The 22,771-nt window shown below is 38.4% G+C and overlaps 1 protein-coding gene across 4 annotated transcripts in view; it reads left to right on the top strand.

Annotated features, from left to right (window-relative positions):
- GRM5 (glutamate metabotropic receptor 5) overlaps nucleotides 1-20,585 on the top strand; it is a 521,853-nt gene extending 501,268 nt beyond the window's left edge. For all 4 annotated transcript variants that reach the window (XM_053561783.1, XM_053561779.1, XM_053561781.1 and 1 more), the window contains one exon: nucleotides 15,661-20,585. In XM_053561783.1, coding sequence (XP_053417758.1) covers nucleotides 15,661-16,564 — 904 coding nt within the window. In that variant the 3' untranslated portion in view covers nucleotides 16,565-20,585. The remainder of the gene's footprint in view (nucleotides 1-15,660) is intronic.
- The last annotated feature ends 2,186 nt before the right edge of the window (nucleotides 20,586-22,771 follow it).

Below are 22,771 nucleotides of genomic sequence, written 5' to 3'. Positions count from 1 at the left end.
CGCTGGGAAAAGAATGAGAACATTATACATATCCATAATCCACTAGTTTCCTGAAATATCATGTTGCTGTTTTCCCTCTAAATACACAGGTTTTTTTTTGTTGTTGTTGTCTTCCGTCTGAATATAGTATAACTTGTCATCTTTTCATATTTTCACAGTGGACAGTCTTAAGTGTGTTTCAGAACAGAATCCTCCTGATTGCAGGAGAAGTAAAAGAGTGTCCTAGACAGACAGGTGCTCTAAGAACCAGAATGTCCCTAAACCCTATTACCGTGTGAGTTCACACCAAGATGGTCCACCCTCAGGAATGACTGAAGTATCAAAAGCCATTGGTGTACTTGGAGCCTGCAATAGGAGGTGCCCGTGTTGTACCCGGTGTGGGAGAGGCATGGACATGTTGAGCCTTCCATTTTAAATTGCAGAACGGGCTCCACTAGTCAGATGGAGCTTGTCTATAGTCCTCTCTTCTCACCAGAAGGGAAGACAGTGGTAGGGGGGTATTTTTATCATGAATGAAAAGATAATTTTGATTGCTGTTATTCCACAGTATCAGTTATATGAAATGTTAACTTCTGATCAGCTGAATAACTGATTTTTTGTAGCATACATCATCTAATTTTAGTGAATATAAATGTTTCATGAAGCCTTAGAGAACCTGGTGACAGTGATGTCATAACAGTCATGGTTAAATCAGTCGGACCTCAGAGTTGAAAGGTAGCCCCAAAATATAATGTCTATGTTAGAGCTGTTTTGCCTTTCATTTGTTTCATTATTTCTTCCTTCAGGAAAGCTTATTTATTAAGCACTTACTATGAGCCAAGCACTTTAAAGATTCTGGAGAGAAATAGATGATGAAGATATAAGCAATGTCCTTGAAAATCTGCATTCTACTGGGGAACAGTCAAAAAAACCTCATAACTGCAATACACTATGGAACCCTTCGACCAGGAAACTTTATGCCTCAGGCTGACTCCCCAATTCATATCACACACTATACTTTATAGTAGTACAAATAGAATTAAGAATAATATAAAATAACAAGTCTGAATTGGGTCTTCAGAAAGGGCAAGACATACAGTTACAAAAAATTCAAAGTCCCTAGAAGAGAAAGATTCCGCCTTCCCAGTATAGTAGAAGCCAGCTAGTTTCTTAGCAAGAGATTAGAATATCTGCAAGAGTCTTCACTTCATTCCTCCCCAAAGTCATTTCAAATAAATATTTTAATTTATATTTAAAGATGTTCCAAAAAATGAAAATAATGATTACTGCCATTACTGTAATTTCTATATATCAGAAACTATACAATTCCTTCACATTGTTATCGATTAAGTTCTCCCCAGAACATATAAGGAAGGTATTTTCCCTTCCCGTGGTACAGAGGAGGAAAACGAGGCTCAGGGATATTAAATAACTTGCATAGTGGAGCAATGTCATGAAAAATCTGAAATCAAAGAGACCTCAAAACCTGGATCAGAAACTAGCCAGGGTACGACCTTTAAGTGTTGTTTTAACTACTGAATCTCCATTTTCTATAAGATGGTGATTATAATATAGTTCTTCCCTTACCAGGATACTGTAAAAACTAAATGAGATTATGCAGGGCTAGCACTTCGCACTGCTTTCTGATGACACACAGAAAGCAGTCAGTGCATTTTAGTGAGTACTGTTATTACCCAAAGCTACCCAGATTAGAAAGTTCCTTTTTGTCTTGTCTGTCTCTACTCTGTTTTTTGTTTTTTCTTAAAGAATCAATTCTGGAAAAGTAAGCAAAATGAAGTCTAATGGTAATAGCAAAAAAATAAGTTCAACGATACAAGTTTTCTGCTTTGAAATTCATGTTCTCCCATGCTTACCAACGTTTGTTCGTTACTTAGATACACCAGACAGTTTCAAATGCTTCATCTGTATTCTCTCTTATTTAGTCTTTTTAAAAAGTCAATGATAAAGCCCAGATAGAAGCCCAACTCAGACTGATTCCAAAATTCACAATCTGATCACTCTGTTATCTGCCACCCAGGATAAAATCCAAACTGGTGGATTCAGAATGCAAGGTCTTTCACAAACTATCCCTAACCTAACACCTTGACCTTAATACTTTCTGTTTCAGCACGTATGTTTTCTTCCCTAGATGTCCCAAATATCTTAGCATTCTCCAAACATGCTGATGTTGTTTTCCACATCTCAACCCGGTGTGTTCCTACCCCACTGCTCTTCCTTTCTGCTTCTGTCTTACCCAGCTCCCAGTCCTGTTCTGCCTGGCAAACACCTGCCCAGATTTCAAAACCCAACTCCAATGTCAACTCCTCCTTGAAGACTTTTTAAAAATCATATAATCTATTTGAAATCTGACCAAGAGAGCTTTAAAGTATTTTGTCTTTATATCTGATAGTGCATATTATCCGGTTGCCTATGTATTCACATTGAACTTAAGGTTTCTGCAACCAGAAGGAAAAAAAAAAAAAAAGCATGACTTGTTCAATTTTATATCTCGGTACCCAGTGGTGCTTTGGGTATATTGGTTCACTCAATTAACCAATACAAGTTTACAGAGAACCTTTCCATACGTAGGTAGTAGCTTTAGGGAACATAGGGTGTTTGGGGAAGTAGAAAGTATCTTCACCCCTAAAGGAATTGACAATCCTTTTTTTTTTTTTTTTTCTTGCAGTTTTTGGCCAGTTCCAGGTTCAAACCCACCACCTCCAGTATATGGGGCCAGCACCCTATTCCTTTAGCCACAGGTTCTGGCCAGAATTAACAATCTTAATAAAGAAAAAAACCCTCTGATGAAACCTTCAAAAGCAATAGGCTCCATTAAGGAGTTACGTTGATGATCCAGATAGTAAAACCTAAATTGGGATGGCAGGGACGTAAACGGTAGAGCTAACAATGATGTAGTCAACGCATAAGCACATATGCCCTTCTGGGAGATTCTCAGAGACTGTTTATGTAACAAAGAACTGAGAAATTTCACAGAAATTAACTTAACTTATTTGACCCTGGAGCCATTTATTCATAAACCATCTGTTGTCATTCTTACTTTCTATACCATTTGCTAATTAATTTTGTAAAAAAAAGTATTGATCGGAAAACATGAGATCAAAACTATAAATTCTGAGTAGCCTTTGAATAACCTTTGAAATCTTATTATAATCAATTTCCCAAGGAAATCTTTTATAAGACCAATAAAAATTTAAAAGACAAGCTAATGTTTGGTATTGAAATAGAAATTATTAGCTTTATTAAGTACCACAGATTCCCAATTCTCTTTGCTTATTTTTCTGAAAGAATTACTCTTTACAGTGAGTACATTTTATTTATATAATTAAATTAGGTAATATTTATCTTTTAGCCCGTACAAAGCATAGCATACAAGAGGAACAGGAAACCTTGGATTTGATGACCCTCTCATCTCAGTTTCTGCTCAATCTTCTTATCTGACACCATTTTTATTGGGAAAAGGAGGAAATGTTCAAAGCCTTATGTGAGGCTGCTGTCCTTGTGAAATACGTGTTTTGTAAATAAATATACTCACACCTATAGGCATAAATACGTACAGTTTTATAGATAATTTAGTAGTTACATACAAATATATATTTGTATATATTTTATTTTGAGACAATAGATTTGATAGCTTAAAATTTCCTGTAAAAAGGAAGAAAAAAGTTAAAATAGTTTCTGATGTAACAAATGCCAAGACAAAAGGGAAGCAGCCTACAGTGTAGTCCAGGTCCAAACTCACATGCTCTAGAAGAGGGAGTGAACTTGGAGGGATACTTTCTACTTTTAGTATCAATCACCTCAATAGATGGATAAGATCTTGCAATAGTGTCCACCTAATCTAATCATCATATTGCCATTGGTGGAAATATTGAAAGGTAGGCAAATGTTATTTGGCAAAGCTGAGTGCTCTGAAAATTTAAATCAATCATTTCATCTAATGCCATGTTCCATTTGTTATTTTAAGGATTTATTTTTTAATGTGTATTTATCATATATGCCTAAGGCACTATGCTCCATAGGGGATTCAAAGATACATGAAATAGGCTTTCTACACCAGTTTTTTGCCATTATACATCACTCACCTTCAAAACACACTATCTTGTCTGTGGGGAGTAAAAAAAAAAAAAAAAATTGTCATCGCAAAATCGTGGCATCCAGTGTAGATTTAAAAAGTGGTTTTCACAGAGCAAGGATACGGCCCTGAGCGTCCCAAGCATTCCGGTGGGAAGAGACTGGAACTGACCGAGCCTCGTGCCTTGTAACTGGGGCACATGCCCATCCAATAATCAAGACATTTCCTTCTTAAATCAAGAGCTTTCAATAGACAATAATCCTATTAGTCGTAGATTTCAAACTAGGACTCATGTCTGAAAACTAAGGTACCTTTCATATGTTAGATTTAAGTCACAAGCTTTAGCTGGGGTGCTTTAACTAAGACCAAAAGGAGTCTTTCGCCTAAAGAGGAAATTGTTTTTCTAGCAATCATCCTAAAAATCCTGGGACGTCTCTTATCCTGCTGTCCTTCTGGATTCGCCTCCACAATGTTGATACAGAATTTTGCTGTGTCTGATCAAGTTATTTTACAGACAAAAACTGGCCCACTGCCATTTCCCCGGGTGCCTTACAGGGTGAACCTCGTTATTCCCGTGGCTTCTAAGTTCATCTGCGCTTGGTGCAGACACAATATGGCCCGGTTGGCAGGACTCTGGATTTATAGTCTGAATGGGGCACTGTTCTGCCCTTTAGTTTGACTAGGGCAGTTTAGTTAAGTTTAGTTAAGTTTCAAACACCCGGGTTTTTCACATTTACAGTCCAAGTATTACCTGTCTATCCCAGACATTCAAGATGTTATAATCACTTCATTTCACTAACACTGACAGCCCACCTACTCTACCAGACACCGTACTAGGCATGAGACAAGCATGTAGTCTCTGCCCTTGGAGTGCTCCAGGTTTAGTGTGGAAACAGACTTCGTAAATAAGTAATTACAAAATACCATTAATAAGTGCTATTTCAGACAGCTGTCGTGAAGATCAAATATGATAACATAGGTGAAAACATCTTGTGAGCTGCAAAATTCTATTTAAACAAGAGCTATTATCATTCCAGGGCTCTCTTCTTCTTTGCTGTCCATTCCAACCCCATGTTTTATTCAAGGTTTAAATGAAGCCTAATTCTTCCACAAAATTCTCCTGGCTGCACCAACCCACATACACAAAACAGCTATATCTTGCTTTATTCTCTAGTTACTAAATTGTAATATGAGCTTTATAGTAATTGTGAGAAAAAATTATTTCCTGTTTTAGAAAAAAGTACAGAAATCCAAAATTCCTTCTGATCTTAGTTGGGGCATCTCACCTAAAACCTGGAACTTAAATGTCACAATAAAAAACAGTTTAGTTGAGTTTTTTTAATTTTGTTTCTTTTGGGCTATAAAGTGTGTTACATGTACACAATACCTAGCAATCAAATCAGGGTAATTAGTATACCCACGACATCAAACATTTTTCACTTATATGTACTTCTAGCTTTTTGAAAACGTGCTCCAAACTGTAGTCAACCATATCCACCTTACAGTGCTGAGGAATATCAGAACTCATTCCTTTATCCGTTAACCAATCTCTTTCCCTCACCCCTTCCCCCTATACTTTCCAGCTTTAATCCCCATAAGTCCAGGATTAGTTTTGTTTTGAGGTTTGAGACCAGATAACTGAATTATGGATCCAAAGAAATAGCTTAATTGAAGCAAGAAAGGTCTGAAATGACTCCACAATGACTCCGTGTTGTGTTGCACCCCGTGAAGACGTTTTGCCTTGATGAGGACTCTGGAGGACGCAGCAAGTGTACCGCTGCCATTAGGCACTTTAATAACTCACCCTGAACGACCATGTGGCTTCTTTACGAGCCCTCCTGTTGCTGTTACACCAAAGACGAGCTAAATTAGGGTTGAGTGGTTACTCCTCCCACAAGAATTTTATTAGGGATTAAATGCCTGGTAGGAGAACTTCTCCGGGGGAATTACCACCCAATCATGTAGCCATTGCTACTTTAAGAAAAAGGTGAAAATTCCCCTCGCAGAACTGCGGAAAGGATTTCCTGGGATTAGCCATGTGGAATTAGTTTCTTCACCCCATACGCAATACACATATTAATTGGGTTTACTTTATCCACGTTATTTCAACATCCTCCAGCTTTAAGGCCTCTGTTAAATCCCATCTTATTTGCAAATCCTTCCATGAAACTTCTGTCCCCAGTGAGCAACTTCTCTGAATTCCTCTAATGCTGACAAGAAAAATCCAACTGGCAGATCTTTTCTTTTCACAGACGTTTTTGTATCAGTATATTCCTTTCCATCCTCAGGCGTGTCACACTCATTAATATCTTAACACTATATCCCCGTACTGTTAGATTAACACGACTTCTTAAATCTACCCTGGACACCACTAGTTTGCTGATGTCAATCTCCTTCATTCTTCAAGGCCTGAAGGGTTTATTAACTTAATATCAATTTGGCCTCAATATTTTCCTGCAGTAGGACCAGGACTGGGGCCAGACTAGAAATAAAATCAACGCGTGAAGCTGGGGTGAGGATTTAAAGAAGATTATGGCATGGTATCTGCATTCAAATTGTTTGTTGAGCTGGAAAATTAAGATCGAACGCATAAAATAGGAATTAACAACAGAGACTATAGTTGAAGAATAACAAATAACATAGAAAATAAGCTGTGCTTCATTATTCATTTGTTCATTCATTGTTCAGGCATGTAGATTACACAGCTATCTAATAATTAGCTCACCTCCGTGGTCTAATGTAGTAGATACTCTCTCTGTTCCAGACACTGATAAAAGAAAAGACCAAGGTTAATTGCCAATAAGTTATTAAGAAAGAAAAGAAAGGAAAAGAAAGATCATTATAGGTCAGCAGTGGCCAGGAAAATTTTTTATAACAGACACAAAAGTAAAAACCCTATCTTCTTTCTGATACCTTAACCACTACTCCATCCCCATGCAGTTAAACTGGACTATTTATCTATTGAGCATTCCTTATGGTTTTCTGAACTTCTGTATCAATTATACAAGGTCAGATGCACTCTGTCTCCTGTAGTACGCAGCTTTCCTGAACCACTCTGGTTGAGGAAGGTTCTGCCTCTTATGAAGTTCTGAATCCCTCCACATCTGACCGACAGTTCCTGGGCTCCACTGCCTTCCCTCACTTTCTTCGCCCCTAGCAAAGAAATACTGATCCTACTTTCCATCTGCCCATCTGTTTCCTCATTCCACGGTCCTAAGAAAGAAAAAAAAAAAAAAAAAGCCCTTTCTGTTGAAATACTGTGAACAACTCATAATGTTAGCCACTTTCCATATGTCTTCTCTCTGGAATTCAATTTTGCCCTCTTGGAAGGACATCTTGCATATCAATCACTCTTAGCCACTGTATCAAAAGGTATTGATGAATCAAAAGAATTTGTTAAGTATATTATATGAAATTCCAGAATGTTCAAAATAATACAGATGTATAATTATCCCTGCAATGATACCATTCTCATTTACTGGTATTCCTGAATAAGTCAGAGAGAAAAATTGAGAACTAGAACTATAAAAGTAGAAATTAAATGTGCTATCCACAAGACAACTTCTTATGGCATCCATCACAGCATTAAAAAAAGAAAAGCTGAAAACTCCCATATAATATTAATTTATATGATTATAGGCTTCAAGTCCTTCATCATGAAAGGCATTCACATTATTCCTGACAAATGTTGATCCTTAATCAATTTGTGCTATCTGAGTTAATGACCAATAAGAGATGTAGGATGCTTTCTTGAGACTTAAAGCATATGGTTAAGAAGTATAGAAACATAAGGTGAGTGAGAGAGAATATAAATCAATGACTAACTTGTCTACTTAAAACACATACCCTCTCAAGATACCATTCAAGGCTTTTCTTCCATGAAATAAAAACAGCTAACTTTAAATAGAAAATATGGAATGCCAAGGAAATGGAAATCTTGAGATGGCGTTAGTCCAACGTTAACATCTGCTACCTGTGTAACCCTGGGAAGATTATCTACTCTCATTGGCTTTTTCAACTTTGAAAGGGGAATAAAAATACTGACCCTACCTACCTCTGATAATCAGTGTTCCTAAAGGTGCTTTATAAAGCACTAGGCAAATATAAGTTGGTATCACTTTGTTATTGTGTCTGTATCAGGTAATTTAGTCTTTGACTGCATTTCCATTTACTCACCTGTTTTTCTCTATGCATACATCTCTAACATATATATTATCATGGCTATTTAAATTGTTTTTGATAGCTACTTACATCAATTTATACCATAAGTTGGGGAATTTATATAACTGTTTCTGTCACATATCATAGTGTTTCTCGGTGTAATTTCCAAAATCAAAATGTCAGACAAAGGTCAAGAAGGAATTCTTCCACCTATATTGACAAATCTGAATATAAATAACATCAAATTCTTCAGTGTCTTTTAAAAATCTATATTAATTTGTAATTCAAAGAAAATTATGGGAAACAAAATATACTGATAAAAAATTTAAGGAAAGCTGGCTCAACACCCATAGCACAGTGGTTACGATGCCAGCCACATAACGCCAAAGCAGGAGGGTTCAGACCTCGCCCGGGCCAGCTGAACAAGGATAAAGTGCAACAAAAATATAGCCGGGAGTTGTGACGGTCGCCTGTAGTCCCAGCTACTTGGGAGGCTGAGGTGAGAGAATCCCTTAAGCCCAAGAGTTTGAGGTTGCTGAGCTGTGACAACACAGCACTCTACTGAGGTGACATAATGAGACCCTGTCTCAAAAAAAAAATTTTTTTTTTAAGAAAAGTAATGGAAAATACAACTATAATTGCAAATTGTAATATTTTTAATTTATGAGATTCTTTTATTGACCTAATATTTTATGATGTCATCACATAGGCGTTACGTGCTAATAACATTTGGAAACTTTGTATCTTTTGTAACATCCTTGATGGATTTGGAGAACACTCTACTAAGGAAAGTATCACAGGAATGGAAAAACAAGCATCCCATGTGCTCAATCCTAAATTGAAACTAGTAGGCGAGCAAGGAGGTGCTCGCGGGATAGAAAAACTCGGTTAAATGGAGAAGGGAGTGGGGGAGGGTTCAGCACGTTCCCCCTCAGAGGGAAGGCTGCGTGGATATATGGCACACTTCCTGGGGGAAGGAAAGAGCTACAACTTAGACTTTAAATTACAAATGCGAACAATGTCACCTAGTTGTGTGTACCCTCGTATTAATCTGAAGTAAAGGTGAAAGAATGAAAATAATTTTAAAAAATACTTTTTGAATTAGAAAGATCACAGTCACAATGCACCTCCCCATTGGCTGACTTTCAAGGCAAAATTCACAAATGGGAGAAGTTCCATAATGAAGAAAATTTTTTTTTCATAAAAAGTGTTTGCTAATTTCTGGAGGATATATCTGATTACGCTGATGCTCTGAAACTCTGCAAATTGTGAAGGTACTAAGAAACCATGTATCAGAAGAGAAAGAAGATTTAGGGTTTTTTCAATTAAAAAAATAAAAGAATAAAAAAAAGAATAAATTGCTTATATATCATTAATAAAAACCTAAACAAGTTCTGAGGAAAAAACTACACCAATCACTTAATAGCCATTTATGATAATATAATCACAATATAATATCATATTATTATCATAATATAATAAGTCATATAATAAACACAAAAATTATAAATTCCTTAGACTGTTATGATGGTCATACTCTTTCTCTTCATTACTATTTGCTTCCTTGATGCAGAATAATTATTCTGCCTTGGCAGAATAAGTTCTAAAGGTTCAAGCAGATGAGTAGAGAAATTGGGAAAGGTTATTGACCTGAATATTCAAAGCCTGTTTGAAATGAATAAATTAGTTAAGTGTTTAACACAAAGGGGAAGAAGAGGACGAGGAAGTTTCTAAGAATAAAGGTAGAAAGTATCATTTGGCAGATCCAAAATCTAAACAAAAACTAACAAATAAATAAATAAACCTAACCCCCACATAACATTACTGAAATACTGCTTTTTGTTTTTCAGAGATAAAGACAAGTTATCGTAACAGAAAGGACGTTACATTAGACAGTAATATATTTTTCAGAAAGGTTAATAGTGCCTGGAAAAGAGCAAGAAGTTTCTTTTAGCCCCAGCAAACCATTTTGTTTTGTTCCTCTGTCCTCCATTACTTTTTCTTCTTCCTCCTTTTCTAATGTCCAAAATATTCCATGCGGGCAGATAAAGTGCTACACAGGTAAGATAAAGCTCCTTTTTTGTGTTTCTCACCCCAGGCCCTGAGAATAAACATTTGATTCTGATGCTGACCAAAAAAAAAAAAAAAAAAATTCTCAACCTAAATAATAAACACAACAATTTGCTTCAACAAAATGACAACTTTGATGATAATGAATAACCCCTTGCATCTGCCGAAGTGCTATGCTTTATAAAAAACCTTATATGGGGCGGCGCCTGTGGCTCAAAAGGGGTAGGGCGCCGGCCCCATATGCTGGAGGTGGTGGGTTCAAACCCAGCCCTGGCCAAAAACTCCAAAAATAATAAATAAATAAATAAATAAATAAATAAATAAATAACTTTGTATGTATTATCCTTTGGGCTCCCCCCAGAAATCATGCAAGGTATATACGGGAGGTTTATACTTTCCGCTTTTTTTTTACCAATAGGAAAAGAGGCTCAAATTTGCTTACCATCACTCAGGGTCTGATCTTGGACTCACAATCGAGTCCTTTCTTCTTTCTGTGGGAAAGGAATTTTCACAACCCTGACAAGAGTGCAGCCATTTGGGGAAACGGCTAGTGAGGAAAAGCAGGCCAGAATCAAACTGTATGATCACAGCAAATGCCCTGCCCACCTGAGGGAATGCTTCATGGCCAGTGTTCCTGGGAAACAACAGAAAGGTAACTTTTACTCTGGCCCTGGCAGGCAGCCAACAAAGGAAGTAACTCCTACATTTGCCCAGTGCAAAAATTAGTCCCTCTGAACACATAACCCTACTGATAAGGGATAATAAAACTCTCTTGAAACGGTGTGAAAGTGAACTGACTCCTGGTCAGATTCACTCTTTTCTCTGTCCTTCCTCTGCTAATACACCTTTCCAATCCCTGGACTGGCCTCTTCTCCTTCTTACGAACTCTTCCCCCTCACCCCACCCCTGTTCCTCTCACTTCCCCGTACTCTAACTCCCCAATAAGCTTTCATCACTGAGCAATTTCACCAAAAGACATATATATGAATTACAAAAACATAATTCCTTTGTTATTTGCATAGTGGATCTGAAGATGTGTGTTTCTGTGTTGAGTTAATGAAATATCTTCTATCTGTATGCACTGAGTAGTATGGATTAAAGAGGGTTATGTAACAAGTAGAGCCATACAACAAAAAAAGTTTTATTAATATTGAATTAGTTCTAAAACAACTGTAACAGAAAATTCAGCATGAATTTTTAAATATGAAATGCATTTATACACACAATTATTGGCCCACGAATATTATCTGAGCACCTACTCTGGACAACTGGTGCCATGGATATAATAGGAAACAGCAAACCCTCTGTGTGTGCCTCCGTGATGTCCCATCAGCAGGTGATATAGACATAGAGCAAAGAGTTATTAAATGCCTAAATGCAGGGGCTACAGGGATCTAGCCTAGTGTGGGGTCAAGAAAGCTTCCTTCAAGATAAGACAATTAAGGTAAAATCCAAAATAAATAAATATGATATGCTTAAGCAAAAAGGAAGAGAGGATGGAGCACAATGAAAGAGCATTTCAGGAAGAAAAATTATTTGGAATTTAATGCAATAGCTGTGATCACCCAAGGGTACAACTGATTGGGTAACAGAGAAACAATCTGAAAGGTTTAATGACTTTACCCACATATTTTATTTTGTACTGAATTCTCTGTTCCTAAAACCAGAGCTCAAAATGGCACTGAATACACTGTTTTGATTTTCTGAAACTATATTATATTCATGAGGAATACAAAAACTGACAATCTTTACACACTTTATCCTTACTGGGCCTTTTTACCAACCTTGTCTCATTTAATCCTCAGAACAACCTTGACCAAAAGAAATACTATCTGTTTCTTATTGAGGCTTAAAGTGATTATTCTTTTTCAAGTATCCAGGGTAGCTGATCCAGAATAAAACCCCCAGATTTTAGGGTCCCTTGTCCATTGCACTTTCCATGACATCACATAGTAACTGTTAGCTAAAGAAGCCTATCCACCTGCCAAAGGCTTATTAAGATCCTGCTGAGTGTCGCTGACCAATATAGATAAGATCCCTGTTTTCATGGAACCTACATTTTATTAATAAATAGAATAATAATAAGAGCAGGGCTTTTTTTCTTGATTTCTCATTTACTTTAGGAAAAAAAATCCTTCATATTCCAAAGAATGAATTGAAGTACACGGATTTGGACTCCATTTCTTTTATGCCACCTGTGTCTGCTTCCACTGTTATTTGATGATCTGGTGCTCTCTCTCCCTCGAGGCCCCTGGCATTGTGAGCACAGGCATGGCCAGGGAGCATGATGACACTACTTTTTGCAGAACTAGTTGGCCAGGGTGTTCTCACGCACTCACCCAAAGGTGTGGCAATATGCATTCATGCTTTGGAGCAAGGCCACATGTGATTCCAAAGACTGTCACTGTTAACATCCAAGGTTATGTTCTATAATATTAGACTAAAAGCATCCAAGAGAGAAAGATTTTTTTTTTTTTTTAGGGACAGTCTTACTTTGTCACCCTTGATATAGTAGCATCATAGCTCACAACAACCTCCAGCTCTTGGGCTTAGGCAATTCTCTTGCCTCAGCCTCCCAAGTAGCTGCACTAAAGGCACCCACCACAATGCCTGGCTATTTTGTTGTTGTTGTTGCAGTTTGGCTGGGGCCAGGTTCGATCCCATCACCCTTGGTATATGGGGCTAGTGCCCTACTCGCTGAGCAACAGGTGCCACCCAAGAGAGAAAGATTTTTTTAAAAGTAGATGTTTGCAAAACCTCCCTGTGCAAGCATCCCTGGGTAAAGCTTGATGGTGAAATACATAGTTATTCTTCTGATTTCTAGAATATGCTTTGTATTAAAAGAGACCTCGGTGACCTGAAAGACTAATTCTAAAAATGCTTGGTTTTTTATCTTGTGGTAGGAGAAAAAGGGAGTAGTTAGCACCCACCATCCCTATCAATTCCCATAAATCATCTGACCCATTTTTCCTGTGCCATGTTCCAGAAGTTAGCGAACACCTGGCAGAAAAAGAAATTTAATACCCTAGAAAGTTTAAAGGTAGAAGGCTAGACTAATGAAAAATGAAAAAATAAATCCTGAAACTCTACTACAAAGGGAAATCAACCACTTGCTAATACCCCCTCTGCTAGTGTGGGTGCACAGCAACTTTCAAAACTGGGAAGGATTCATTCACTCTCTCCAGGAAGAATGGTGGGGGTAAGGGTGAGGGACAGCCCATATTCCAGAATTCTGAAGGACATCAGCTTGCAATATATTGATTGGGTAGGTGAACTGGAATGAGATTTCAAAGGAAGGAGCAGAGAAAGGATGATCACAAAGTAGAAAGGAACAGATGAAGGGATAGGAAGCAGTGTGGGAAAGAGGCCAGAAGCTTATAGTTAAAGGGGCTGCAGAAACAGTGTGCAGTTATCCAGGGAGCTGGTGTTTCAGGCAGAGTGCATCTGACAGGTGCAGACAAGCAGCCTCAAGACAGGTGGGTTGCAAATAGGGTTCAGGCTGCTGCTCAGCAAAGGCAGGCCACTCCTCCAGCAAGGAGGCCAAGGGCACAGTGGAAACTCAGGAAAGGACAGCTTTCTGTCACAGTGTCTTGGTTTGCAAAACTGGTCTGAGAAGCAAAGTGCTTCAGAACCACTACAGGATAGCCGGGCGTTGTGGCGGGCGCCTGTAGTCCCAGCTACTGGGGAGGCTGAGGCAAGAGAATCGCTTAAGCCCAGGAGCTGGAGGTTGCTGTGAGCTGTGTGAGGCCACGGCACTCTACCGAGGGCCATAAAGTGAGACTCTGTCTCTACAAAAAAAAAAAAAGAACCACTACAGGAGCAGGGGGACAGAACACTTGTAAATAGCATGGACCCTTTCAATCCAGGGGATCTCAATCTCCTGCAGTCACACCTGATATTTTTGACAAATGACTTCAGCGAACCCCGTGCACAATTAAGTTTAATAACCGCTAGGAAGGAGGATTAAATTGGGTTCTTCAGCTTCTTTTGTTCTCAGAGTAACCAAGGCTATCTCTTGGTCACAGCCCCTAGAATGGAGCTGTCTGAACTGAACACAACAGACCCCCTGGCTACAGAGAGCTCAGATTTTTTTTTTTGGATGGAGAATCACACCAGAATCTCTCCATATCATATCCCTGAAGGTCAAGCCACATCCTATGTCCCTATGTGTGACTCCTGGCAGGGGGTCTCCAGTTTCAGAAGCTATTGTATCAGTGTGTAGAGGTGAGGAAGGTACCGTCAGACTGTGAACAGTGGAAGGCACCCAACTACATCTTCACCAGAGTACCATTCAGACCCCTGGGTCAAACTAGAAAGAGGAAAGAGAGAGTAAGGCCTTAAAAAAATCATGTCAGTCCCACAACATTCCTCAAGACCTACATGGAGAGCCCTCTGCCAGCTGCCAAAGGTGACCTACTGCACTGTTCCCTCAAGGGACTGCTATTAAAGTATTAGGCCTCAAAGTAAATTTCTGTGAAGTAAAAAGTTTTAATTACAATTTCGTGTATGAGTATTGAATTTGTATTTTCCAACAGATAAGACAGACTAAATAAAACTCTGTTCAAAATCAGGAGTTCAGACAGACATCTCTAGTTATAGAGCTAACCCGCAGAATAAAACCTGAACTGGAGCCACTGTCAACCTCCCGGTAACCCATGACCCTGTCTTCCCGCCCCTCTGATCGCTGTTGGTGAGTTTAGGTCCTATTTGTAATATTTCTGTCCAGAGGCCTGGAACTCTAGGAAGCCCTTGCCCTGTACCAGGCACTTCTGCACACAACCACATCACCGCCAGCCCTTGCATCTGTGTTTGCAGCAAGAACAACTTCTGCACTCACGAGTGGGCTCAGAACTCCTAGAATCCTCATAAATATGCCTTCATCCTTACTAATATCCCCATTGACACATTTTCGTGACCATGCTAAACTGAAGGCCAGATGAAAGTCAGCAAGTTTCTATTCAAAACAAAACAAGCAAACAAAAGCCTCCAAGGTCTCTTTTTTTTTATTTTATTCATTTATTTTCTTTTTTTTAGAGATAAGAGTCTCAATTTATCGCCCTCGGTAGAGCGCTGGAACGTCACGGCTCACAGCAACCTCCAACTCCTGGGCCTGGGCGATTCCCCTGCCTCAGCCTCCGTCTGGAGTAGCTGGGGCCACAGGCGCCGCCACAACGCCCGGCTGTTTTTTGTTGCAGTTTTGCAGGGGTCGAGGTCTCTTTCCATATTCTTTTTTTGCAAATTTCCTGGTAGAAAAGTCCTTCCAGCTCCTGGTCCCATACACACCCACCATTGGGGAAGCCATGTCAACGCCCCCTTGGGGACCTCGCTGAGTCACCACTTCTCCCTTCTCTCCACAGCTCGAACGGAAAATCCGTCACGTGGGCCCAGAACGAGAAGAGCAGCCGGGGGCAGCACCTGTGGCAGCGGCTGTCCATCCACATCAACAAGAAAGAGAACCCCAACCAAACGGCCGTCATCAAGCCCTTCCCTAAGAGCACTGAGAGCCGAGGCCTGGGCGCGGGCGCGGGGGCCCCCGGCGGCGCGGGCGGCGCGGGCGGAGCGAGCTGCGCAGGCGCCGGCCCCGGCGCTCCCGAGCCCCCCGACGCCGGCCCCAAGGCGCTGTACGACGTGGCGGAGGCCGAGGAGCACTTCCCGGCGCCCGCGCGGCCGCGCTCGCCGTCGCCCATCAGCACGCTGAGCCGCCGCGCGGGCTCGGCCAGCCGCACGGAGGACGACGTGCCGTCGCTGCACTCGGAGCCCGCGGCGCGCAGCAACTCGTCCCAGGGCTCGCTCATGGAGCAGATCAGCAGCGTGGTGACCCGCTTCACGGCCAACATCAGCGAGCTCAACTCCATGATGCTGTCCACCGCGGCTCCCGGCCCCGGCGTGGGCGCCCCGCTCTGCTCTTCCTACCTGATCCCCAAAGAGATCCAGCTGCCCACGACCATGACGACGTTCGCCGAAATCCAGCCTCTGCCGTCTATCGAGGTCACGGGCGGCGCGCAGCCCGTGGCGGGGGCCCCGCCGGCTGGGGGCGCCGCAGGGGAGGCTCCCGTAGCCGGGCCCGAGGCTGCGGCCGGCAAGCAAGAACTGGAGGAGTTGGTGGCTCTCACCCCGCCGTCCCCCTTCAGAGACTCGGTGGACTCGGGGAGTACAACCCCCAACTCGCCAGTGTCCGAGTCGGCCCTCTGTATCCCATCGTCTCCCAAATATGACACTCTGATCATAAGAGATTACACTCAGAGCTCCTCGTCGTTGTGAACGTCACTGGAAACCACTCTGGATTCCGCGTGCTGAGCCGAGCCCTCTGGGGTTCACGGACACAGTGACGAGCATGGTCACCTGCTTAAGAGCCGCGGTGCAAGATGCCAAGTACACCCGTAATGGAAACGTGAGATTAATAGTGCTATTTCACAACAGCCGACGAAAACACAACTACAAATCTTTTGGCAGATTTTCTTCTAGTGGCCTTAGAAAACATGGGCTTTTAAGAAGCACTGCTTGTATTTTTGAGGGCTGACATAGAGTCTGTTAAAACAGTTACATACCAAGTGCTTTGCTCCAGGAAAGCAGTGAGTGTGAAACAGCATAATGGAGAGTGAAAAGCATAGTTAATGCGCAACTGTAAAAAGTTTTATTTGTTTACTTTAGTTGTTTTCCCAGAAGAGTCTTTGATTCACCAAACATGAATGTACATTTTCTAACAAACTCAGAATCTGGGACCAAAACATCAACCTTTCTCTTACTTTTTTCTTTCTTTTTCTCTTTTCTATTTTTATTTTTCCTTTAAAGACCTTAAAAAGCAGTAATTTGGGCTCAGTATTTACTGAGGCATTATTGTGAGTGCATCCCATGCCTAACACACAACTGGATAGTGAGTGCTGCGCTAATGTACCTAGGGCTTCTACTGGAGACTTTCCTCTCCAATTTGGTTGCGAAATACTCTTCCAAAAGCCTGCATCTGGGATTCCACCTAGTTATGTCAGATTCACCTCCATTAACCAAGAAAACCAGTGGAAGATTTCTTGACTATTTCACCACGTTGCCAATCAATACACTACTGGAGTAGCAAAAAAAATATTTTCTGGAATACTGTTTTGTAATTCCCTCACTGGGGTGCATTGTGTAGCTGGAAATTCTCTTTATAATAATAATTCTTGAGCTCCAGCCTGGCTATCTCGTTCATGAAACAAACCACTCCTTAAGAATGCTGTTCCATTAGCATTGCCAGCTAAAATACTAAAATAAGCATTTGGGCTTCTTCCTTTCTTTTGAGAATCTGATACTTTACAAAGAGCTCCTCTGTTCTTTTTGAGTCCCACCACTGGAAGAGTGGTCCATAGACCCAATGAAGACATTGTCACAGTTAGAGGAACTGTTGTTGAAAGAATTAACACAATCTTAACTACACTGAAAATTTTAAACTGTGTCAAGTCAGCTTAGCAGAGATTTAGCTATGCCAATGAGCAGTGATTTTAACTATTCTTGGCTGCTTAAACCGGGCAGCTATGAACTATGACAAACGTAGATTTTTCAAAGCAATACAGAATATTAAAACAGAGGAACCTTAATATCAACTGCATAATCTTTCTTAGCCATTCCAGAAAAAAGCAAAGCAATTATTAATATTTTATTTTTTAAATAATTTTAATATGATTTCATGCACTTCATATTGTCACTTTTTAAAAACTGCAGAAAAGAGATTTAGGGTTATAATAGAAACATGTGCTTTGATAAGCTTATATAGGTAGAATTCATAGTTCAAGACCTGAGTCCACTGTCATCTTTCTTCCTCCCATTGCAGCTATCCTCAGGTACCAAATGTTTTTGATTTTTAAATAAGGATAGTAATAAAAGGAGGAAGTGTCCTATAAATTTAAAGACCAGTTGACCCAGCCTTATACTAAAGATAGCCTTATGAAAAAGATTTGCTGTGAGGCAGAAGTATATTTTTGGCAGAGAGAAAAATAAAACTTTTTTTCCCTTTAGCTCATATCCTTATTTTGGTAAGTATTTTTTATTTCACATCTACTTTTAAAAAAAGTTGAGAAATGGAAGTCTAGTCATTGACATATATCATTCTCCACTGTGAAAAGTTATAATATACTACTTGTTGACTTTCCCTTTCTGATCTCTGTTCTTATTTGAAATATCAAATGAAATCTTCCAATGTAAAACATTAAAAGTAAGCATTAATTTACTAAAATACCAATTTAAAGGAAATCAAACCTCCCATACCAGATTTGAAAATAATATCATGAGAGTACCCTGATCCCCAATATTGCAGTGAAACTTTTGAAACAGATGTGAATTCTAGCTAAGTTTCATGGTCTTATTAAAAGCAAATGTCTGCCTCTACCTGAAAAAGAAATGTAAATATTTTTAAGTATTAATATCCCCTGGATCCTCAACAAAAGGGTGGCATTCACCAGGGGATGGCTGTCATTTCTTATGTATTGAAACCTTTCTAAATATGCTCTATTCTCTACGTCTTGAAATTTGTTTCATAAAATCCTTACATTGATTTTCATTTTATTCTCAAATACAGTAACTTTCACTCTATTGACAAATAGAAGAACATTTTTTAAACTTTCTCCATGATCAAATCCATTTTCTAATTTTTTAGTAACATATCTCTTTAAAAAGTATACTACCTTATGAGAAACTTCATTAGAAATTAAAATTTAATGCGAGTAAATTGTCATCTGATAATTCTACATGATATAATCAACTGTAATAATAAAAATAACTTATCCGATTAGAGGAAAACAAGATATATTTTTCTCTGTATTTCTATAACTTTTGCCACTTCATTGAATACATTGTATATTGGACATTCAATTATTAGATATGCATTCTTGAGATCTTTTATTTTGGAATGATGCTAACTCTGTCTCTTTGCCAATTCTAATACCAGGTTCCAAGTAATAACTCTACCATACAAAGAGAACTGAATATTCATTCTAGGGCTAGGATCTGAACTTCACAATTCATTTGGGTACCTATTCTCATTGAATTTCCTTGTTCCCTGGTGCCCAGGGATAATTCAGTCGGGACCACCATGACTAAAAGGAAGGAGAAATGCTAAGGTGCAGCAAAGTGACCCTGCAGGAGAGATTGGTCCCAGGATGGAAGGAAGAAGACCTGGTTTGATGAAGTTGTGCTGACTAATCTAAACAGTCTACTCATGCTTTTATTTTGGGAGAAGAGGTGAGCAGCTTGAGAAGAACATAGAAGAACCATCTTTCTGAGCTAGGGGTAGGGAATGGAAAGGAAATACGAGAAGAAAATGCATAAGAGGATTTTCTTGACTTAAGCGAGGAACAAAAATCAAATCCCCAAATGTGCCAATTCTTGAAAGTAACAGTCTTTCCCAAACTACTGCTGTTATCAGCAAGTGATCAGGAAGACTAGGAGCTATTTCTGACTGTAAGTGAATTGCATAATGGCTCTGCTGCCGTTCTGTGACTTCCAAACTAGGAATTAAACACAGTTTTTAAGAAAACAAACAAACAACAATAAAAAAAAAAGAAAAACATTTCCTGTGCTAGTCTCTCAGCAAAATGTACATGTTTTGGAGACTTCAAAGGCATTGTCTGATTTCACATTTAGCAACAGCTTATTAATAACCCTCAAGCTGTCAGAATCTCTATAGTTATCATTTACAATTTTATACTGTGAAAAAATACAGATCAGTGAAAACATATAGATAAAGCAGAATTTACTTAGAAGAGAGTCTGAGGCTTGGGAGATTCTCTACTGTGTATCAAAGAATGAGGCATGTATAAAATAGTTGGCTGAATTTCACTGATCTTCCCAATGTGAACAAATATACTATGTATATTGTGTGTATTTCTAGAAATCAATGGCAGCTGCTGGTGGTGTTGTAATTAGAAATCTATATAGAATATAGATGTTTTAGAAAGATGGTGCCAATCCTAAAGATTTGTGTGGGCTACAAGAGCTTGTATTTACTTTTTTCCGCACTTACAACTGATTTGGTTTTAAAATTGTGTGCGTGTATTTGTTCTTTTTCTGTTGTTGCAGCTTATACTATTAAAATAATAGAGAATGTTAAATTATTTTGATGTGAATTGCAAATGATTTTTTTCATAAAGTTTAACATTTTTATCAGCATTGTTTTGCTTTGTACTTGTGTAAATGTGTTTTATTTTAGCGTTTTAAAATATAATTCCTTGTTTTCTGAGTTGTCTAAATCATGTTATAGCTGGTGTTTGTGAAGTCAGTTACTTTTTAAAAACCATTAAAAAAAACTATAATAAGACTTTAAGATCATTCCCCAAAATGTTTAGAATATTGCCTCAGTAGTGTTTTTATAAGAAGAAAGAGCCATGGTACTAAGTAACCTTAAATTCTGAGTGATCTACACATTCGAATTATGGGTTTATAAAGTGAGCAGTGGACAGTAGATAAAAATGAAAATATAAACCAACCACAAACCAAGTAGAGATTCTGTCACCAAAGACATCTACAAACACCATTTAAGACATACATAAATACTTTCTCCAAGAAAGGAATGTGGGAAATATACATTGTTTTGTGTCTAGATAAACAAATGGTATAAATATTAATAGTTTCCCAATGATCTGTCTTGATATAGGCAACATCACACAAATAAAATAGGTTGTGTGTATATGTGTGTGTATATAAACATACACACACATTTATATAAATGTTTTACTTTTGAGTCCACCTACATGTGTGTTTGCATGTAAATATGTTTGTGTGTTCATGTATGTGCATATTTATATAATTTTTCCACAAAAATTTACTTGCCTAATTACTTTCTGACTCTTGGAAATTTATGTTCCCTGTACACCAAGTAGAGAAAACCTAAAAGCAGAGTATAGGGTGGATGTTTGATGTGTGGGAGAAAAGGTAAACATTTTAAAATATAATTGTTCCGTGCTTCCCAACACTGTGTTATTTATACTCATAATTACAAATACACATACATAGAAATAAATATATATACATATTATAATTCAAAATATGTTTTATCTCAAAAAGGAAACCATTCTCTCTGCTTTGTCACACTCCGCACTTCCAGGTCCTCTGTTCTGAAGTAATAAGATTGGACCTATGTTCATTTAAAATTAATACTGAGCTGAGATATCTGAACCCTGAAAACTGTCTTCTAAAAATCAAAAGAGGCTTGTAAGACTCCATAGAATCAAAGAAGGACATTCAAAAATAGCTGATGCAATGGAAGTAAAATAGAATTAAAAGTCAGGCTCTCTTAACCCCGGGTAAATAACCTTGGTTTCTTCACAGCTCAGTTCCTCTTTCTTTAAATGCAGAGGTGAATTACAACAACCTGTGAAGTTTCTTTTATTTCCAACATTCCTGAAGATGCTCAATAGATTATAGCTATTATTAGTGACTGTAGTATCTAATATACAGTGGGTGGTCAGCAGGCAGCTTAAATGTGTTATTTCCAACATTACTTATGGAGCTCTGACAAATTCTTGTCCAACTTACAACACATACGGAGAATCCTATTAAATTCATATGCCGCCTTGAAACTATCCATCAAAGACAAATTAGTATATTGAATGCCACAGAAAGAATGCCTTTCCTCTGTTAGAATCGCTGCAGAATTCTACACAATTTTTTGCTCATGCTGTAACATGAATGATCAGTTTTAGAAAACAGGTGAGTAAATAGAATCATATTAATGAATTTAAACAAGAGCATAGTATATACATTTTTCTCAAAGTATTTTGAAATTTAGACTCAGTTACTAGATTTCACCCAGTTCATTATTTAATTAGTATTAGCTCATAAATTCTACAAAGAGAACATTTAAACTCAAATTCTCCAACAGTTATTAGAATCCTAAACCAAAGGTTTTACAGGAAAACCTAACCTCCACTAGAATGAATATTTTAAATGATCTTTTACTCCAAGAAAGAGGCAATTATTTTTGCCAAGATGTGTGTCTGTTGAGGTATATATGAACTATAAACAGGCTAGTTATGTGATATACATATCAGACACATTAGTCTTCTTTATGTATATCTTGTATTCTTACTCAATGACTTAAAAATAAAGCTTTATATACTATCATATTTCCATAATAGAGTATATGTTGTATTATTAATATAAAATATATGTATGACCTGTCCATGAAGATCACATAATATTGCAAATTGGCTTTTCTAAACTGCTAAATAGTAGTAATAGCTGATTCATGAAACAAAAGTTTTTGTAGTTTTGAAACTGAAAAATGTAATAATTCCAAGTTAAATGGCTGCCTTCACCTCAGTATTTAACAGTCTTTAATATGCTCATATGCATTGAATTTTTTATAAAGCTATCTCTCCTCAGAGTAGATTTTTATAAAACATATTTTGGAAATGCTATTATAATTTGTACACAAGTTTTTTTGTAGTCTCCGAAAATCTACTGCTATTCCTGTGATCTCCTGAAGCTTTTAGACAGAAA

This window comes from Nycticebus coucang, chromosome 14, assembly GCF_027406575.1.
Source record: "Nycticebus coucang isolate mNycCou1 chromosome 14, mNycCou1.pri, whole genome shotgun sequence".
Classification (NCBI taxonomy): Eukaryota; Metazoa; Chordata; class Mammalia; order Primates; family Lorisidae; genus Nycticebus; species Nycticebus coucang.
The sequence above is the reverse complement of the archived record's forward strand: the minus strand, read 5'-3'. Positions and strand labels throughout refer to the sequence as shown.